The 21,319-nt window shown below is 43.9% G+C and overlaps 1 protein-coding gene across 2 annotated transcripts in view; it reads left to right on the forward strand.

Moving 5' to 3' along the window:
- Positions 1 to 21,319, forward strand: part of Pitpnm3 (PITPNM family member 3) — a 105,064-nt gene that overhangs the window by 29,866 nt on the left and 53,879 nt on the right. For both annotated transcript variants that reach the window (XM_045158777.1, XM_045158778.1), the window contains exon 3: positions 6,638 to 6,745. In XM_045158777.1, the coding sequence (XP_045014712.1) occupies positions 6,638 to 6,745 (108 nt within the window). The remainder of the gene's footprint in view (positions 1 to 6,637; positions 6,746 to 21,319) is intronic.

The raw sequence follows: 21,319 nt of genomic DNA on the forward strand, positions 1-21,319 counted from the left end.
CCAGGAGATGAAGGTGATGCTTAGTTAAATAATCCCATTTTATAGATGAGGACTCTAGGGCAAGGTCAGGTCTCATAGCTAATGAAGGGCTTCATTTAGATCTTGCTTTCATGGACTTGTTTTTTTTTTTTTTTTTTCTGTGATAATAGACACACTCCTGGAGTATCCAAGGGGGGACAAGAGGGAAGGGGAAGAGATGGGGTCAGAGGATCTGGTATTTTGTCATAGTCATGCTACTGACTGGCTGTATGAGCTCAGGCAACTCTCAAGTCTTTGGTTACAGTCCTTCTCTGGAAACAATAGGGATGGATGATTTATCTCATGGGTGAAGAGGCAGGAAGGCACTATAGGAAGGGGAGTGAAGATTGCTGCACAGGGGAACTGTTGTAGATGCAAGCCCTGAGTGTCTCATTGTCCCTCTGCCCTCTGGCAGCCTTTCCTTACATTGGGGGAAGGGAGGTAGAGAAGCAAATGCTTTGAGCTGGCCCCGAAGCTTCTGGGGGTAGGTGGAATGGGGCCATCACACGAGGAAGAGCAGTGGAGGAGTGTAAGGTGGGGTCTGTGCTAACTGAAGGGGAAGGCAAGGCCCCAGATCAGTGTGTATCCAGGTTCCTGGAAAGACTGGGGCTGCGGACCTGATACGGATGATATTTGATGTGTCTTCTGGAGAAGGGAACTGGGCCCTTGGGTCCCCAAGCTAGAGGCAAAGCTTCCCTGGCACAGGATGAGACTTCCTGAGCCCTAAAAGGAAGGAAAGTTCCTAGGCCCGGGCAGCTGTCCTGAAAGTGCACACGTAGACTTCAGCCAGGGGTCAAGGTCAGGGTTGTGCTGATGGTGGGTGAGCTCAGCCTGGAGTCTGGGCAGGAATTGGAGTGCTGTGGATGTGACTTGTCCATACTATGAGTCACCAAGGGATGAGAATCAGCATGCTGGAAAGAGTTATGAGAAGCAAAGTCAATACCCAGGATGGTTGCCCAGTTGATCCCTCTGGGTCCTCTGAGGGTGCTGTGGGGAGGCAGTTTTCCCAGTAGAGAAAGTAGAGCAAGGCTAGAGCTGTGCCTCAAGTGCTGTGCCAGATCAACTCTAAAAGGAGCCATCTCTGTGTGTGTGTGTGTGTGTGTGTGTGTGTGTGTGCGCGCACATGCTCTAGCATACATGACACCTCTCAGGGGATAAACTCATTGCTTTCAGAGTGAAGTTCTGAAGGCTGAGTGTGGAGACTGGGGGTAGGTAAGAGGCCCAGAGAGGGAGAGGGAGGCAGCCTGAGAACCAGGGGGCAGGAAGGAGGGTCAGGGAAAAGGGACAACCTGGGGAAGATTCAAGAAAGCAGAGAGGGAGGGAGTAAGAGTGGAGAGGCGCGCACTCACATACACACACATGCCCATGCACACAGCAAGAGAGAAGTGGGAAATTGAAACAGACAATGATCCAGAGGACAGACCGAGCCCAAGGGACAGGAAAAGCCTTGTATGGGGTAAGGATGCTGAGGAGATAAAACCTAGAGGAAGAAAATCCCCAGTGTAGTGACAGAGTTCTAAAAGGAAGCTCTTCCACACAGAAAACATGAGATCCTGAGAGAGGAGAGAGGGACAGATATGGGATGAGGGTTGAGCAAAGAAGGGAGAACAAAGCCACCCAGAGACTGTCAGGAAATGCAGAGACCCATGGGAAGGGACCCAGGGAGAACTGATCTGAAGGGGCAGGGCAGGAGGGGACCCAGCTGGGCCTGTGAGAGAAAGAGGTATTCCATGGAAAGCAAGAGGCCAAGACCAGAGGGAGCCAGCCTGGCCACACACAGACTTAGAAGAGAGAAGAGCCCAGGGCTGCACCAGCAGCATAGCCAGGGCTCCACCAAGGCTGTGACAGCCTCGCTTGCTTCTGGGATAGAACTTTCTGTATGGTAGGAAACATGGAAGAGCTGCATGTGCTGAGCACCTGCTGCATACCAGACCCTGGACCTGGAAACCTGCTATCTGGTCTTCCCATGTCTGGGTTCTTCACACCTCTCGTTTTCAGTAGAGCAGTGATTATATCCCCTATGCACATAGCAGATCTTCTAGAATCTAGTCACTGCAGGATGGATGTTAGAACAGACAAAGAAGTACCTCCTTGCTTGAGACAGAGAATTCAAGGTGTGTTACAAGCTGAGCCTGACTGCCTTGCTCTGGAGCAGGGACAGAAGTCATAGGAGATAATAGCATGGCTGGGACCAGGAATGAACAGTGGCAGTGTGATGATGTCAACCGTCAGGGTATATTGTCTCCATTTGGGTCCTTGCTATGTGCTCACAGCTCTTGTGGACACACGACCTGCCTCATCTCATTTAATCATCTCAGTCATCCTATAACAAGGTGTGACACTGATACTGTTTTACAGATGAGGAAACTGAGGCTTATAAAGCTGGAAGTACTTGTCCAAGGTCACCTAGCTAGCAGGCAGTGGGCCTAGGATTGAAAATAGTCCATCTAACCCCATAACTGAGCTTTTAACCTCTTTATGAGTCTGCTTCCTCAAGAACAATACCACGTTATATCTTTGCACAGCATTTTGGCTTGGTAGTTCTGTCAAATTTATTACATGTGTTGTCCCCGTGGAAGCTTGCTGCAGTTAGAAAGCTAGAGGTTTTATTGCCATTTTAAGGGATAAGAAAACAAACAGAGGCAGAGAGACATGTGCAAGAGCACAAAGCTCACCCATAGCAGAGTCTGCACGAGAGCCTGGCCAGAGCCCTTACCTGATGCCACTTATGGGTATAAACTCATCCCCAGAGGGCACATACCAGTGTGGGGCTGTCTGGGTGTATATGTGCTTCTTGGCTAAGCATCTGATATAGAATGTCCAGAGCAGGTTATCAAGACTGTTGGATTCTTAAACTTAAAAAAAAAAAGTTATTTATGAGAGAGAGATAGAGAGACTTGGCACACCAGGGCCTCCAGTCACTGCAGTCCAGCTCCAGGTGCGTGCACCAGCTTGTGTGTATGTGTGACCTTGTGTCACCTTGTACATCTGGATTATGTGGGTCCTGGGGAGTCAACCACAGGTCCTCAGGCTTTGCAGACAAGTGCCTTAATTGCTAAGCCATCTCTACAGCCCCTAAATGTTTTTTAAAGACAGGGTCTTGCTATGTAGCTCAGGCTGGCCTCAAACTCATGATCTTCCTGACTCAGACTCCTAGATTCTGGAATCATAGGTGTTCCAGTTAACTTCTCAGTGCTGGATAAATATCGAAGCAGACAGTTTGTGGGAGGAAGGAGGTTTCTTTCAGGTTTACAGAGTCCAGGGGAGCACCATCAATGGAGGAAGAAGCTGGCTCCCTTTCATAGATGCAAACAGAGATACTAACAACAGCCAGCAGCACGGAACAGCATGAACAGCCAGAACTCAAAACTGCCTTGAACACACCTAGTAGGGCTGGACTGGAGATCCTCCCCCAAACCCGCCTAGGGCTAGACCCCAGGGTCCACCCCCGTGGCATGCCCCCTCTAGCAGGGCCTGCTAGGGGCTGAAGTTATAAGCTCTACTTTAATAAAATACCTGGGTCTATGAGGCCATACATTTACACTACCACATTCAAACTACCACCTCTTGGCTTAAGGAGTTCCTTAGATAATATGTCTGGGTTTGGCTCCTGGCTCTAGGTAGTGATCTTGGGCAAGAATTGTTCAACTACTGTGTACCTCAGTTTTCTTACCAATAAAATAAAGTCATTAATAGTTGTTTCTTGTTAAATTTTTTGTGTGTATAAACATGCATGTATATTTGTGTTTTGACACATGTAAATGTGTAGATACATGTGCATGGAGAGATTAACACTGGCTGTCTTCCTCAACCACTGTCCATCTTATGTTTATTGAGATAGGCTCTTTTTTTTTAAAATTATTTTTTGTTTTTTTCTGAGGTAGGGTCTCACACTAGCTCATGCTGACCTGGAATTCACTATGTAGTCTAGGGTGGCCTTGAACTCACAGTGATCCTCCTACCTCTGTCTCCTTAGTGCTGGGATTAAATGCATGCGCCATCATTCCTGGCTTAAATTATTTTTAAAATATATTTATTTATTTATTTTGCAAGCACAGAGAGATAGAGAGAAGAGAGACAGAAAAATGGTCATGCCAGGGCCTCTAGTCACTACAAACAAATTCCAGGTGCATGTGCCATTTTGTGCCTCTGGTTTTAAGTGGGTCCTGGGAAATTGAACCTGGATCATTAGGTTTGCAGAAGTGCCTTAACCAATAAGCCAGGATCTTACACCAAACCCAGAGCTCACCAATTTAGCCAGATTAGATAACTGGCTTGCCCCAAGGATCTGCCTGTCTCCCCTATTCTGTACTGGGAGGTGGGAAACACCACACTTGGCATTTATGTGGGTGCTGGGGAACTGAACTCAAACTCTTACACTTATGAGGAAAATGCTTTACTAACTGAGCCATCTTCCTTGCCCCTTGTTAGAATTTTTATGGGTGTTAATATTTTCAAATTCCTTGTACCAGTCTCACCAGTAAGAGCCTCTTCATAAGGCTGTGACATTAGTCAAATAGGTAATTATAATAAGGATAAGGCAGGAGGCAGTGACTCAGGCAGAAATGGGATCTGGATTACAGAGCTCCAGTGTGAATCAGAACGCTGGACAGTTCCCATAGCTTTGGCTCCACCATATTGTTTCCATTTGCTGGATGAAGGTGTCTGCCAGGGCAGCAGATCTCACCTCTTTATTCTTAATTATTGCCAGATCTCACCCCTTCATTCTTAATTATCATGAGCGTGTAGGTTCTCCTCACAACCTTGCTTCCTCATTTATCAGGGAGGATGTGAAGCTCATCACCAGAAAGGGTCATCTCATTGGGATTGGAGGCAAGGAGGAGGAGAAAGCCTGTTGCTCTGGGTTTGTTTTTGCAGGATGATGGACTGTATATCAGGCATGTGTGTTGGTGGCAAGAGATTCATCAGCCTGTGTGACTAGGAAATATGACCTCACTGATTCCTTCAAGAATAATTAGTAAGCTCAGGCGGGGAAAGAAAGGACAAGAACAGAGACAATACTGGGAGAAGGGAGGGTAGAATGAAGTAACTTAAAGGTTTCTATAGGGGCTAGAGTGATGGCTCAGCAGTTAAGGTGCTTGCCTGCAATGCCTAATGACCCTGGTTTGATTTCCCAGTACCTATGTAAAGCCAGATGTACAAAGTGATGAATGTATTTGGAGTCTGCTGTGGCTAATGGTGCTGGTACACCCATTCTTTCTCCCTACCCCTCACTCCTTGAAAGTAAATAAATAAATAAAATATTTTATGAGAGAGAGAGAGAAAAACTAGAGAGAGAGAGAGAGAATTAGAATGAATTGGCATGCCAGGGCCTCCATCCATTCCAATCGAACTCCAGTTGTGTGTGCCAACTTGTGTGCATGTGCAACCTTGTGCATGCATTTCCTTGTGTGTCTGGCTTATGTGGGATATGGAAAGTTGAACATGGATCTTTAGGCTTCACAGGCAAGTGCCTTAACCACTAAGCCATCTCTCTAGCCCAAAGAAAATATTTTTAAAAAGATCCCTGGGCAGAGAGATGGCTTAGTGGTTAAGGCACTTGCCTGCAAAGCCCAAGGACCCAGGTTCAATGCCTCAGTACCCACATAAACCAGATGTACATGGTAGAATCCATTTGCAGTGGCTAGAGGCCCTGGAGCACCCATTCTCTTCCTTCCTTCCTTCCTTCTTCTCTCTCTCTCTCTCTCTCATATAAATAAATAAATAAAAATAAAAAAGGTTCCTATAGCTGAGATGGGAACTAAAGGCTCTGTATAGCTCATGCAGCTTAGAATCAAATGACTTCTGTTCTGTACTTAGCCCAGCGGTGCTCCTGTACCCCTCAAACCCTGATCCACTCAAGCCTTGCTGGTGAGTTAGTTCTCATGTGAAGAAATGAGCACAATGCCTTTCATCTATGGGCACTTTGTGTGCACCAAGGCCTTTATATTCCATTTCATGAGATCCTGCAAACAACTCTGTGAGTTGGCACATTGCCAGATTCATTTCACTAATGGGAAAACTGAGGTGCAGAGCAGTCCAGTCATTTCCAAAGAAAAATTGCTGACAAATAATGAGGTTTTGTCCTTTGTTTCCAAACACACTGCCTTTCAAGAAATACTACTCCCAGTGCCAGGCATGGATGGCTGCCTCCTCCTTACTTTCTCCCACTATGACATGTGATGGCCTGGAAAGGTGCAGCAACATTGCCTCCTTGCAATGGCACATTCCAGAATGTTTTATTTTATTTTATTTTTTTATTTTTTGTGTTTTTGAGGTAGAGTCTCACTCTGGTCGAGGCTGACCTGGAATTCACTATATAGTCTCAGGGTGGCCTCCAACTCACAGTGATTCTCCTACCTCTGCCTCCCAAGTGCTGGGATTAAAGGCGTGTGCCACCACGCCTGGCCAGAATGTTTTATTTTGACACTTACTACAGTACCTCCAGTAGTTCACATCTTGCGCTGGGGGAGTAGCTCAGTGGTTGATCCCTTGCCTACCATGTCCAAGGCCCTGGATTTAAGTGTACTTCAACTCATGCATGAAATAAGTAACCCTCAGACAGTTAGAGCCTCCTATAGCCCTGTCTGCTCACAGCCATCTCTCTTCCTTCCTATAGAGGAGGTGGCTGAAGGAAAGAATGCCATCCTCATTGGAATGAGCCAGTGGAACTCCAATGACCTGGTGGAGCAGATCGAGACCATGGGGAAGTTAGATGAGCATCAAGGTGAGCTTCTGCCTCTCCCAAGCCCAGACTGTGAATGTAGGCGGCTGCAGCGTGGTGTGTGCTGCCCATTCGGATCTCCTATGGAGAGTTATCCATCTGGGCATCTTCCCTCACAGCATCCTTGAACTCTGTCACCTACAGGAACTCTGGGGCATCTGTGGGGCTGTCTGTGGCACACAACTCCAGAGTATCTCCTTTCTCTGTAGAATGAGCACTGAGGAACATGGGTGACTAAGGGCAGGTACTGGGCCCAAGCTCCTGAACGGCCACATCTGTGGGGTTGAGCGCTGATAGGTAAGGGAGGCTGGCAACTGGAGGGGCCTTTGAGTAGGGTCAGGAGCTGAGGTTGAGACAGACAGACAGAATGGTTGTGCTAGGGCCTTCAGCCACCACAGATGAACTCCAGACATGTGTGCCCACTTGTTTGCATGTGTGACATTGCGTACTTGTGTCACTGTGCATCTGGCTTATGTGGGACCTGGAGATTTGAACATGTGTTCTTAGGCTTAAAAGGCAATCACCTCAACCACTAAGCAATCTCTCCAGCCTTCCTTTATTTTTGTAAATAAGGCTTGGATATTTTGTCCTTTTAAAAATATTTGTGACCCCCCCCCCCTCTTTCTCTCGCATAAGTGTGTGCATGCATACGTGCATGTGTATGGGTGCACCAGGGTCTCTTGCTGCTGCAAATGAAAACCGGGTGCTTGCACCACTATTGCATCTGGATTTATGTGGGTGCTGGGTAATCAAACCCAGGCAGGCAGGCTTTGCCTGAAAGCACGTTTAACCACTGAGCTATCTCCCCAGCCCCTCCTTTGCATTTTTAATTTTTCTATTTTTGTTATTTATGTGTGTGTATTTGTATGTGTGTATACGTATGGGTATGTGCATATGACAGTACACTTGTGGAGGTCAGAGGATAACCTCAGGGTATTTCTTCTCTCCTTCTACCTTATTTTGAGAAAGGGTCTCTCTTGTCACTGCTACTTGTGAGCTTCCAAATTCTCATGGCTCCACCTCCCATTGCTGCACGTTCATTGGTATTACATCACTTCATCCAGCTTTATGTGGGTGCTGAGGAGGATCTAACTCAGATCAGCAGGCTTGTGAGCAAGTGCCTTTAACTTTGACCTATCTCTCTAGTCTGCTTTTTTTTTTTTTTTTTTTTTTTTTTTTTTTTTTTGGTTTTTCAAGGTAGGGTCTCACTCTGGACCAGGCTGACCTGGATTTAACTATGTAGTCTCAGGGTGGCCTCGAACTCATGGGGATCCTCTTACCTCTGCCTCCCAAGTGCTGGGATTAAAGGCATGCGCCACCACGCCCAGCTTAGTCTGCTCTTTTGAAATACCTGGTCCTGGGCAATGCTAATATATAAAGAAAACAGGTTGGATTGACCCATAGTTACGGTGGCTGGGAAGTCCAAAGAGCATGATGTTCACACCTAGTGAGGGTCTCCTGGCCATGTCCCAATAGTGGGGAGTGTGTGTGAGAAGAGCAAGCAGTGTGAGCCAGAAAGGTCTCATTTCAGGAGAGAAAGCAAGAGATCAGGGAGGGTCCAGGTACCCTCTTTTGTAATAATCTGTTTTTGAGGAAACTAACTCACCCACAAAACCAGCATTAGTCCCTTTACAAGGCAATTATAGTCCAATTTCCTACTAGGTTCCACCTCTTCAAGGCTCTACCATCTCCCAATAATATTACATTAGTGACCAAACTCTAGCACATGAACCTTTGAAGTCAAGCACATTTAAACCCTAGCACTCTGGCTGGAGAGATTACTTAGTGGTTAAGACAGTTGCCTGTGAAGCCTAAAGACCCAGGTTTGTTTCCCAGTACCCACATAAGCCAGATGCACAAAGGTAGTGCATATATCTGGGGTTTGCAGTGGCTGGAAGTTGTGGTATGCCCATTCTTTTATCTGCCTCTCTCTCTCCCTCTCCTGTCTCTCTGATAAATAAATAAATAAATAAATAATTTAAAAACCCTAGCACTCATTTCCTCTTCTCCACCTTTTCTTGGCTCTGTCATTCTATAGTTCATGGCCTGGGACAAAGTTCCTGAGTAGGTAAGGCCCTCCTATCAGGAACTATCCAGCCAAATGGTCCTGGCCTAACCCACGAGAATAGCCATCTTACTCCTAGCACCTGCTCCTTTTCTTCTGGCCCATCCAGCTCCCCAGGATCAGGACCCTTCCCATGCCAGTGCACCATCTGGAGAGACGGTCAGGCCCAAGATGATGGTTCCATTTTACAACTGAAGAACCCGAGAGAAGTTGGGTCTGAGTTTTGTCCAGGGTCCTTCTAGGCTCTTAATTCCCAGTCCTGGGCTTCACTGCCAAGACTGGACAGAGGCTTGGCACAGTTTGGGCTCCCACAAAGTTAGACCAGAGAAACCCAGTCTTAAAAGAAAATGTTCCATGAGCCACTGTTAGTCACATCCAAGGAAGGGAGGGCTCTGCATGTAGCTTCCAAAACCAATTTAGAGGTACTGTTCCAACCTTGCAGCCATATATCTGCAGATGAACCCTTGCTCTGCTGTTTCCTTCACTGCAAGAGTCCCAGATGCTACCTGAAAGGGTTCATGTATTCCAGAACTTGCTTTTTAGCCATGCTTAGTAGCCGTCAAGAAACAAACGAAGTCTGTCTTCACCACTCAGCTGGCTCTCCTCCTCTCACTCCCACCCCTGCCTGTCTGCTAAAGGATGTGTGACTCAGACCCAGGGTGAGCTCAGCATGGGGTGAGGGAAAGGCAGTGTGAGGTGAAGGGTGCGGGGCATAGGGGAGAAGGAAGCAGAAGGGAGGTCCCTGGGAGAAACAGAAACCTATGGAGTGTGAGGATGAGGTTTGAACCTTAGTTTTGGCACTCTGGCTTTGTGGCCAGAGAAAATCTTATGACCTCTCTGACCTTCAATTTTTCTTTTTTTTTTTTAAATTTGTTAGTTAGTTTGTTTATTTATATTCAAGCAGAGAAACAGAGAGAATAAGACAGGTGGGAGAATAGGTGCACCAGGACCTCATGCCTCATGCCCCTGCAAATGAACCAGCTTGTTTCTTTACAGAAAGGGATACTAATAAAAAACAATATTTTGAGATTGAGGTGATACATACAAAATGCGTTCAACAACAGGTTGCTACAATGATGGAAGGCAGTGGGCAATCTTGCACAGGGGTGGTCCTAACCAAGCTTTGTGGTGCCCATGCATGACTGAATTAGGGCAGCAATTAGCTTCAGTGCAAGAGCTGAAGCTGTGTCTTCCTGGTGCAGAATGCAGGATGAGAGAAGGAAGAGTGGTTAGGAAGAACAAACCAGGTGCTTTTCCAGCTCCTTCTGAGTCCCACTCCCCTCTGGGATCATGTGAGTTCCCATGGCCCACAGGACATGCACATCAGTGTTCATTTCAGCAGTCATTTATGGAGCATAGCAGGAACCCAGCCTGTGCTCGATGTGGCAGAACAAGGAGAAGCAGGACTGCATTGTCACTGGAGGGGTCTGAGCTCAGTGGTAAGATGCTCCACAAGAGGCAGGCGGAGCAAAGGGCTAGAGAGAGTGGCTCTAGAGACTATATGGGGAGAGGAATTTCTGAGAATGCTTGCTGGAAAATTGCAATGAACATTGATGGTCTAGACAGAGCTAACCGTCCTGCCTCCTTCACGTTTCTGTCCTTAAACACAGTGCTCATTCCCGAGGCCTGCCTCTGGTAGCAATACCATGGCCAGTCACGGGCACCTCAGCCTCCCTCCATGATGATCTCGCAGGGTCTCCAGACTTGGATTTCTCGGTTGCGTCCTGCCTATATGACCCAACAACCTCTCATGCTCTGTAACTTGCAAATGGAGCTGGCCTTCCTCTGATACTTGAATTATGCCTTTTATTCTATACGAAACCATTTGTATCATATGTCACACAGGCACTTCTCAACTGCTCCAATATCCAGTTCTTGAGAATGTCAATTCTGTGCACAGTGTACCTACATCCATATGCTCCTGGGGTTTCCTTACTTATTTGTGTTTTCTTTTTTTTTTTTTTCTTTCTTTCTTTCTTTTTTCTTTTTTTTTTTTTCTTTTTTTTAGTTATTAGTTTTCTGAGCTAGGGTTTTGCTCTAGCCCAGGCTCACCAGAAATTCACTATGTAGTCTCAGGCTGGCCTTGAACTCACAGTGATCCTCCTACCTCTGCCTCCCAAATGCTGGGATTAAAGGTGTGTGCCACCATGCCTGGCTATCCTAATTTATTTATTTTTATTGTGGACTCATCGTAGCCATCCCCTTTTCTTTCCTGGGGATATTGGTGTGCCCTGGAACATGCAAATGTCCTTATGGTGACTAGGCTCATGTTTCTTTCTGTGGACTTGAGTGATTCAATTCCCTTGACTCTTTTATATGCTCAATTTACAGTCTAGGGTTTCTGCTCTATGTGGATGGCGTAAATTTAGACCTTGCACCCATATATGGCACAGGCTTAGGGTGTTAATTACTCATGTGTGACTTTTTTCTTTTTCACAGTCCGTGAATGGTTTCTTTGCTGCTGTCCCAAAGAAGTGGGGTGTGGTATGTGTGTGTATGTTCTTTTATGGCTGGAACAGATCCTCATGGACCCCTACTGAGAAGGGGTTCCACTTTAGCTCTTCCTCATCCACAGGCTGTGGTCAAGTTGGAAGTTGGCAGTTCATCCTCAGCCCCTAGCCTGAGAGCCTGCATTCATGTGATTTGAGGGTCCTGGGTCTCCCACATTGCAGCTCCTGCCTCCTCCTCCAGGGCACATCTGTCTTTGCTCTTATCCTTTGTATATCATATACAAAGCCTGTTAGTAAGATGTGCATTTTGGGTGATGTACATGTCACCAGCGTATATGTATTTTTACTAGGGTTTTTAGCATCAGCTCAGTGTACCTGACTTATTGTTGTCATCTGGTAATTGCTTGTCTGGGTATTTTTGCTTAGCATTCTTTTGATTTGTGGTAAAATACACATAACATAAAATTTACTTGTTTAGCCAAGTAGCATTGTTATATCATTGCATGGCATCACCACCCACCTCGGCAACTTGTTCTCATCTGAGATTGGCTCTCTGCCACGCAGCTAATTCCCCAGCTCAGCCCCCCACAACCAGCATTGTACTTTCTGTCTGTATGAACTTGACTTCTCTGGGTGTCCCATAAATGTATCATACGGTGTTTGTCCTTTTGCTTCTGGCTTTTTCATTAGCACAGTGTTTTTTTAGATGCATCCACATTGTAGCATCGATTCATTCCATTTTGTTGTTGAATAATTTTCCTCTTTTTCTCTCTCTCTTTCTCCCTCCCTCTCTCTCTCTCTGTGTGTGTGTGTGTGTGTGTAATCTACTGATGGACATTTGAGTTTTTTCTTTTCTTAGCTATTGTGACTAATGCTGCTGTGAACATTAGTGTGCAAATATTCACCTTATTCTTGAATACAGTCTTGTTGGATAAAAAAATCAAATAATACAAATAAAACCAAAATGTCTTTCTTCAGTATTCTTTCTATTGCAGACCTAATTGTAGCTTTGATCATAGTGCATAATCCTATGGTTCACTGTAGACATTAGTATAGCAAATTACTTGTTTCTTAACAGTAAGTCTTAGAGAGCTTTTCATATGAGGAAGTACAGATTCACCTTATTGTTTTCACCCGTACTATTGTGTTCTGTACAGTGATGTTCTATAATTTATATAACTGTTTTATAGTGGTAGACATTGGAATTTCCCATTATTAAAATAATGGGATAAAAAAATAAAAAATAAAATAATGGGATATAACATAAATATGAACACTGAAAATAATAAGAGTTGCTGCCAAATGATTTTCCATGAAGACTGTACAATGTGTATTTACACACTCACTATGTCCTATAATGTTGTGGGATATTATCCAACTAAAATTTTATCTGATTGAAGAATGAAAATACTTTATTGTTTTTATCTTTATTTAATTTCTGATGAGATTAAACATATCTTTGAGTGTTGATTAAGCCTATTTTTTCTTCTGACTTTCTTTTACAAATTTGTTTATTTATTTATTTGCACGTGTGCATGTGTTGAAGGTTTTGAGGCACAGCAGGGCATCTTGTCTCTGTGCAAATGTGTCTTGTGCCACTTTTTGCAACTGGCTTACATGGGCATCTTGTGCCACTTTGTATATCTGACTTAGGTGGGTACAGGGGAATTGAACCTGGGTCATTAGGCTTTGCAGGCAAGCACCCAACTGCTAAGCCATCTGTCTAATCCAAGAATGTGACTTTTTAAACCTAGGCCAGCAGCTTTGCAAGTAAGTGCCTTGAATCACTGAGCCATGCTCCCAGCCCCTCTTCTGACTTTCTTAAACATAATTTTTGTCCATCTCCTATTGGATTATTTGTTTTATTCTTTCCTTCCTTCCTTTCTTTTCTTTTTCTTTTTCCTTCAAGGTAGGATCTCTGGCCTAGGCTGACCTGGAACTCATTCTGTAGTTCCAGGCTGGCCTTAAACTCAGTGATCCTCCTGCCCTTGCCTCCTGAGTGATAAGATTAAAGGCATGTACCATCATGCCTGGCCTCTCCTTATTTTCTTTTAAGGAAATTTTTATATATTCTGGATATAAACTGTCCTCTATTGAATTATTACTTTTCTCTTTGCCATTACCAAGTCTGATAGGCAGCAATTTAAGACCAGAAGGGATTATATTGGCTCACCGTTCAGGGGATACAGCCCATTATGGCTGGGATGGCATGGTGGTGGGATCTTGCTTGAATCTCCTTGGATCAGGAAGCAAGAGAATACCTGCGCTCAGCCTTGCTTTCTCCTGTTGCCCATGAGATGGTGCTGCCCACATTCAGGGCAGGTCTTCCTACTTCATCTAATCCTCATGGAAACACCCTCAATGAGACATCCAAAGATGTGCCTCCCTAAGACCCTAGGCATTTCTTAATACAATCAAGTTGACAATAAAAAAAATTACACTCACAGCTATATATCTGAAATATTGCCAGTTTGTTAAAATTTCAGAATGTCAGTTGATTCTTTGTTCTTCTTAGTGTCATATCATTTAAAAATCTTAAGCTATATCCTTGCCAATACTTCTATTGCTTCTTTTTCTTTTCATTGTTTTGTTATTTATTTCTGATCCTCGTACCTCTGCCTCCTGAGTGCTGGGATTAAAGGCATGTGCCACCATGCCTGGCTTCTGATTTTAATTTTTAATTTTTATTTGAGACAGAGAGAGGGGAGAGAGACAGAATGGATGCGCCAGGGCCTCTAGCCACTTCAAACGAACTCCAGATGAATGCGCTACCTTGTGCATCTGGCTTATGTGGGACCTGGAGAATTGAATTTGAGTCCTTAGGCTTTGCAAGCAAGCACCTTAACCACTAAGCCATCTCTCTAGCCCTATTTTTCTTATTCTTTTTACAAGTTTATTACTTTGTGATTAGAGAATGTGACTTAAAAATTTAATATTTTATTTATTTGAGAGAGAGAGGAAAAGAGGCAGATAGAAAGAGAGAGGATGGGTGTGCAGGGCTTCTAACTACTGCAAATGAACTCCAGACACATGTGCCACTTTGTATATCTGACTTAGGTGGGTACAGGGGAATTGAACCTGGGTCATTAGGCTTTGCAGGCAAGCACCCAACTGCTAAGCCATCTGTCTAGTCCAAGAATGTGACTTTTTAAAAAATACTTTTATTTATTTATTTGCAGTAAGAAAGAGATGGGGAGAATGGGCATGGGAATTCCAAGGCCTCCAGCCACTGCAAATAGATTCCAGACGCATGTGCTACTTCATGGATCTTGCTTATAATGTGTACTGGGGAATCAAACCTGGGCCATCTGGTTTTGCAAGCAAGTGCCTTAATTTAACTGCTAAGACATCTCTCTAGCTCAAGAATTGCTTAAAAATGTTATTTTTTTTTTCAGAGTTCTTATCTAACACATGGCCTCTCTCTCTTTCATATGAGGCTTTATTTTTATTTTTATTTTTTGGTTTTTCGAGGTAGGATCTCACTCTAGCTCAGGCTGACCTGGAATTCACTATGTAATCTCACGGTGGCCTTGAACTCTTGGCGATCCTCCTACCTTTGCCTCCCAAGTACTGGGATTAAAGGCATGCACCACCATACCTGGCTCATATGAGGTTTAAAAATATATAGTACTTCTGTATGTTTGGTCCCAAGTTGTCTATTTAGTAGATCAAATATATCAATTAGTATAGCTTTTTCTTCTTTTTTTATATTTGTGATTGGGAAAAATCAGATTTCTTGCATATCTTGTTTTATTTCTAAAAAAAATTACACTTAAACACTCATTTGAAATTTGGTGTTTTCTGTCAGGATCTGGATTAGACTGGTATTTACATGCTCTTGATGAACAGTGAAGACCATTGGTGCCTCTTCTTCAACTCCTACCCATTTAGTTTCAAATTGTTGTCAGTTTTTTTTTGTTTTTTTTTTGTTTTTTCCTTTGATGTAGGGTCTCATTGTAACCCAGGCTGACCTGGAATTCACTTTGTAGACTCAGCTGGCCTCAAACTCACAGCGATCCTCCTACCTCTGCCCCCTCAGTGCTGAGATTAAAGGCATGAACCATCAGGCTGGGCTCAGATTGTGTCAATTCTTATTTCAATTTAATGTTAATGTTTAATGTTTTTCTTTGGGGCAGGGATTTATCCTCATTGTAGTGGTTATTGCTGTGACCTCGCTGCTCTTTCTTTTTGCCCTTCCCCAACCCTCTTCCTCATTCTTCCTCAGTAAATTATAGAAATATGACTCAGTCACATTCATCCTTTTTAGTGTATAGTTCTCACTGCTACTAAAGTTTCCAACTTCCTCTCCTGAATTTATTTCTGGTTTTCACTAGAATATGTCTGATTAATTCTGTAGGTAGGACTGTGAATAATAACTTCCCAAGTCCTTGGATTTCTAAAGATGCCTGTAATTTGCCTTCTAATTTGAAGATTCAAGATTGCTTATATCTGTAATCATTTTCTTATTTACCTCTGAAGATAATTGTCCATGGTTTTCTTGCAAATAGTACTGTTGGTGAGGAATTAGAGATAAACTTAATCCCCATTCCTTTTTGGGTAATCTGGGTTTTTCTCTCCTGGAAGCCTTTTAAGTGTTTAAATCTCTATTCTTCACATCCTGAAATCACAGTGTTGCTGAGGGAGATTTTTGCTGTCATTGTGCTTGCACCTGGTTGTTCTTGTTCATTGCTGTGAACTTTTCTTTTATTGTTCTTTCAAGTGTTTCTTTCCCTGTTTCGTCCTTCTAATGTTTATATTAGACAGATGCTGGAATTTTTCTGTGTCTCAACTTGTCCTTCTATCTTGTTTATTGGTTTTGTTTGGGTTCTGGAAGTTTTTCTTGGCTCTGAAAAAACATTTTGTCTATTTTCCTTTCATCAGCTCTTTCCATTCTGCTGGTCAGCATCTGTGGATTTCTTTCTTTTCAACATCACCTTTTTGTCTTTTTGTTTTCATTTGCTCTGGTTTTTTTTTCTGGCTAATAACCTGGTGTGCGTTTATATAGGAACCACTGGTTCATTCTGACTTAAAAAAAACTCTTTCTGCCTATTCTATTGAATTTTAGAATTTTCTGGCAAGAACAAGATGAGTGAGAACGTGCCACACAGTAAAGACTGGATTAATTAACCCAAGATTTCAAGTGAGATTATAGCACAGGGCAGGGGCCATCTGATTCTAATCATGTAAGAAAGCATACACCTGTCATTTACACTGTCCAAGTGAAATAGGACTTGCCAATTCATTTTTTTAAATTGATATGTAATTCACATACTGTGAAACTCACCCTTTTAATAGCTACAATAATGTGGTCTTAGTATACTTGTGAAGTTGTCAGCCATAACTACTATCTAGTTCCAGACCATTTCATGATCTTCTAGAGAAACTTGTAATAGGTTGTCAGGAAGAAAGAACTGATAGAATGAATACATATCATAAAAGGAGCTTTATTAGCTTAGCTTACACAATAGGGGCTGTGTAGTTCAACAATTGTCATCTGCATGCTGGAGAGGTTGAGAATCAGGAGATGCTTAGTGCACAAAGCTGCACATATCCCAAGCTGATACTGAAGGCCTAGAAGATTCCTCAAGGGTTGCTGGCCTTCAGTACATATTGGAAGGTCAAAGAAGTGGAAGTGTGATGTCATCAAGGAGAGATAGTAGAGGCAGGCAGCATAGATAGGGGAACTCACCAGCAGGAGGCAAAGGTGGGCAGGCAGGCAAGCAGCAGTGGGTTTTCCTTATACCTGGGCTGTCCACCAGTATGTTCATCCAGTCTAGAGGAGGGTCTTCTGCCTTCAACTGATCCTTCAGCTAATCCTGAAAATGCCCTCATGGACCTCCAGAGTCATCCCTCTTAGTTGATTCCAGATCCAATCAAGTTGACAATTGAGATTAACCATCATACAACCCCATATTGATTAGCAGATCTTCCTCCCATCCTTCTTATCCCTCTCCCCTGGGATTTCATATAAATATAATCAAACTGTGTGTGGCTCTGTGCCTGTGACTTCTTTCTCATGGCAAAATAGCCTTGAGGTTCATCTGCATTGTAGCATCAGTCAGTCCTTTATTCCAGTTTATGGCTGAATATTGTTCTGTTGTGTAAACAGACCACATTTTACTTATCTACCTATCAGTTGACGGATATCTAAATTGCTTCCACTTTTGGCTATTTTGATTGTTTTATTTAATTTTTTTTATTTGTTTGAGAGAAAGAGAGAAAGAGAGAGAGAGAGAGAGAAAGAGAGAGAGAGAGAGAATGGGTGTACCAGGGCCTCCAGCCACTGCAAATGAACTCCAGACGCATGCGCCTTCTTTTGCATATGGCTTATGTGGGTCCTGGGGAATCAAACCTGGGTCCTTTGGCTTTGAGGGCAAGTGCCTTAACTGCTAAGTTATCTCTCCAGCCCACTTTTTTTTTTTTTATTAGATTCAGTTATTTTTTATTTTATTTTTATTTATACTTTTGGCTATTTTGAATAATGTTTAAGTAGTCACATACATACAAGCTTTTTTTTTTGTCTCTGAGTGTATATACATTCAACTATCTTGGTACATTCCTAGGAGTAGAAATTTCTACATAATACAGCAATTTTATTTAACTTTTTTTTTTCGAGGTAGGGTATCACTGTAGCCCAGGCTAACCTGGAATTCACTATATAGTCTCAGGCTGGCTTTGAACTCATAGTGATCCTCCTACTTCTGCCTCTGGAATTAAAGGTGTAGTGGGATTAAAGGTATGCACTACCACTCCCAGCTTTATTTAACTTTTTGAAGACTTGCCAGACTTCCAAAGCAGCTGTACCATTTTCCATTCCCACCACGTGCTCCTTTTCCCCAGACTCTCACCAATGTTCTTATTCTCTTCCTGTTTGGTTCTAGTCAGTGGAAAGTGATTGCTCGTGGTGGTTTGACTTTTCATTTCGATAAGGACTGATGATGGTGAGCATCTTTTCTGTGATCTCTGGTCACTTATTTCTCTTTTGGAGAAATGCCCATTCAAATGTTTTGCTCATTGAGCTGTCTTTCTGTTAAGCTGGAAGAGCTGGAACTTTATCAGATGAATGTCATATAAATATTCCACTCCCCCATCTTGTGGTTGTCAGTTCATTTTCCTAATAATATCTTTTGAAATTTTATTTATTTGCCTATATGTACATATGTATGTATGTATGTATGTATGTATGTATGGGTACACAGGGGTCTCTTGACATTGCAAACAAATACTACTTTGCATCTGGCTTTATGTGGGTATTGGAAAGGGAACCTGGGATGGTAGGCTTTGTAAACAAGTGTCTTTAACTGCTGAGTCATCTCCAAGGACCTACATTGATACGTATATGTTCAGTAATCTTGCATTCCTGGTCCTTGACAGGTCTTGCCATGTTGCTGCATGTTGAAGTCAGCTTCATGTTGCTGGGATGAACTTCTAAAGCAAACACAGTTTATGGGAGGAAGGGATTTATTTGAAGCTTGCATATCCAGGGGAAGTTCCATAATGGCAGAAGAAGCTGGCCTGCCTTCATAGGTCCAAGCAGAGAGATCACCAAACAGCAGCCCCACGAGCAAGCCCACACAGCAGGGAGCTAGCAGGCAGCAGGGACCCAGGCAGAGCTGAGAAAGTTCCGCACACCTTTGGCCTGGAAATCTGATCCACCCCCAGTGACACCTCCTCCAGCCAGGTGGCTGGAAATTCAGGTTTTAATAAAACACCTGAGACTACTGGGGGATATACATTAAACTACCACAGGAAACTTTTATGCTCAGGCCTCATATGACTTTCAGAATAATTTGTACTAATGGCCTGTGAGCTGTCCCTTAAACAACTATCTAAAGCCAGAGCTCTTGTTCCTCAGAAAACAGTGTTAGCATTTTTACTGACAGGAAGGAAGCAGCCATTGCCTACATATTTCTCATCAGTTTCTCTGCCTCCAGCCTTCTAAAGATCTATTTTTTCCCTCTAGTTCATACCCAACTCTGGGTTATTGCATCCAGATACATACTTGCCACAGAGGAGTTGCTGGACCGTCTTAGTATCAGTTAAGAATTTCTCAGAAGAGCCGGGCGTGGTGGCGCACGCCTTTAATCCCAGCACATGGGAGGCAGAAGTAGGAGGATCACTGTGAGTTTGAGGTCACCCTGAGACTACATAGTGAATTCCAGGTCAACCTGAGTTAGAGTGAGACCCTACTTCGAAAAAAAAAAAAAAAAAAAAAAAAAAGAATTTCTTAGAAGCCAGGAGTGGTGGCAAAGGGAGGAGGATCACCTTGAGTGAATTCCAGGTCAACCTGAGCTATAGTGAGACGCAACCTCAAAAAAAAAAAAAAAAAAAAAAAAAGAACAATTAAGGATTAGATAGTCCACAGAAATCACACACATTTCCCTGTACTGTCTTTGCTGGTTTCCTTGATTTTTACTTAGTTATTTAAATATTTAGCAGTGTTTGGGTGTGTGCTCTACTTTGTCTTTGCCCTTGCCTGTTACCTATCTGAGTGACAGATTTGTCTGTTGACTGCAGCCTGCTGTCATGCAATCATTAGGGCCTGTTAGTATAAGTCACTGGGGGATTGAGCAGCTTCTGATTTAACCCTTTTGAGTATTTTCAGCTGCCCTGGGTGTCCTGTCCCTCAGAGGCCCATCCTTCCTCACACTTAGAGAGAGTCTTTGCTTGGCACAAGCAGGGATCAGGGAAGAGCTGTCTCATGTGCTGCAGAAGCCCGGCCCTTGAAGATACTTGCAAAATTCCATGGCCAAAGGTTCGTATCACTGAGCTAGCTGTGTCCTCTGAGCCGCCTCCACTGGTCCTTAGACATTCCTTTGCAGAATTAAGGCTAGGCTTTCCTCTCTCCTGGGCTGGCTATTATGGGCATGTGGCCTTCGCTGTCACACATAGCTCCACACTTAGATTGGAGCTGTCCCCATGCTGAAATTATTTTTTAAAAAGTAAGTTTATTTACTTATGATAAAGAGAGAGAGAGAGAGAGAGAGAGAGAGAGAGGAAGAGAATGGGCATGCTAGGGCCTCCAGTCACTGCAAACCAACTCCAGATGCATGCGCCACCATGTGCATCTGGCTTACATGGGTTCTGGGGAAGCAAATCTGGGTCCTTAGGCTTTGCAGCAACCACTAAGCCATCTCTCCAGCCCCATGTTGAAATTCTTAATGATTATGAGTAAGGGGCTCCATGCTTCCCTATTGTGCTGGGTCCTGCCAATTCTGTAGTCAGCCTGGCTCCCTCCATCTCTCAGCCAGTATAGATACCACAGATTGGGGTGGGGGTGGAAGGTAATGATTTTTTGAGGGGGCGGTGCTGTACAGTGTTGATTTGCAAAGGATATCCTTTCTTACTTTACATTGCTGTTGAGGAATAATTCATAGGAAAGCAATTAATGTCATTTTTAGAGATTTGGGGCATGTAGTCAATTTACCATATTTATGCAATCCCACTGTGATACTTCTAAAATAGAAGTCAGTAGCATTGTTCTGCTGTGGAATTAGGAACTAGGTCTTTGCTACCTGAAGACTGGAGCACAAAGCCCCCAGCCTGGCAGGAAAGGCTAGCCAGTTTGGTCCTAGCCCTCTTTCTAACAATTGCACTTTTCCAGGGCTAGTCAGGCTTCTGTTGTGACAGGAATCAAACATCCTTGTGCAGCTGCCATGGGGACCAATGAAGGGACATCAAACCATTGCTAAATCCCCTGATCCCTGAATGGTGTTCATGCCACCCAAGCTTTCCTCTCTTATGCCAATGGACAGGGACCTGCTTGCTGGCACTCAAGCCCACCTGGACTCTTTCATCTTCCTGCCTTTGTCCCTGTCCTCCTTTGCCGCTCCTTCCCGGGCAGGTAGGTAGTGCTGAGGGAAGGGCCAGGCCTGCTGGTTCCTCCCTGGGGGTTGAGGGGATGATGAGCGTCGGACAACCCAGACCTCTCCTGGCCACCGGAGAAAAACCACACTGAGTCTGGAGTCTTTTTGATGCAGGAACTTGCAGAAAAAAAAACTGCTTTATTGCTATGAGCAGTTGCCTATATCATGTTGAGGACGAAGGCGGGGATTTTAGGAT

This window comes from Jaculus jaculus, chromosome 9, assembly GCF_020740685.1.
Source record: "Jaculus jaculus isolate mJacJac1 chromosome 9, mJacJac1.mat.Y.cur, whole genome shotgun sequence".
NCBI lineage: Eukaryota > Metazoa > Chordata > Mammalia > Rodentia > Dipodidae > Jaculus > Jaculus jaculus.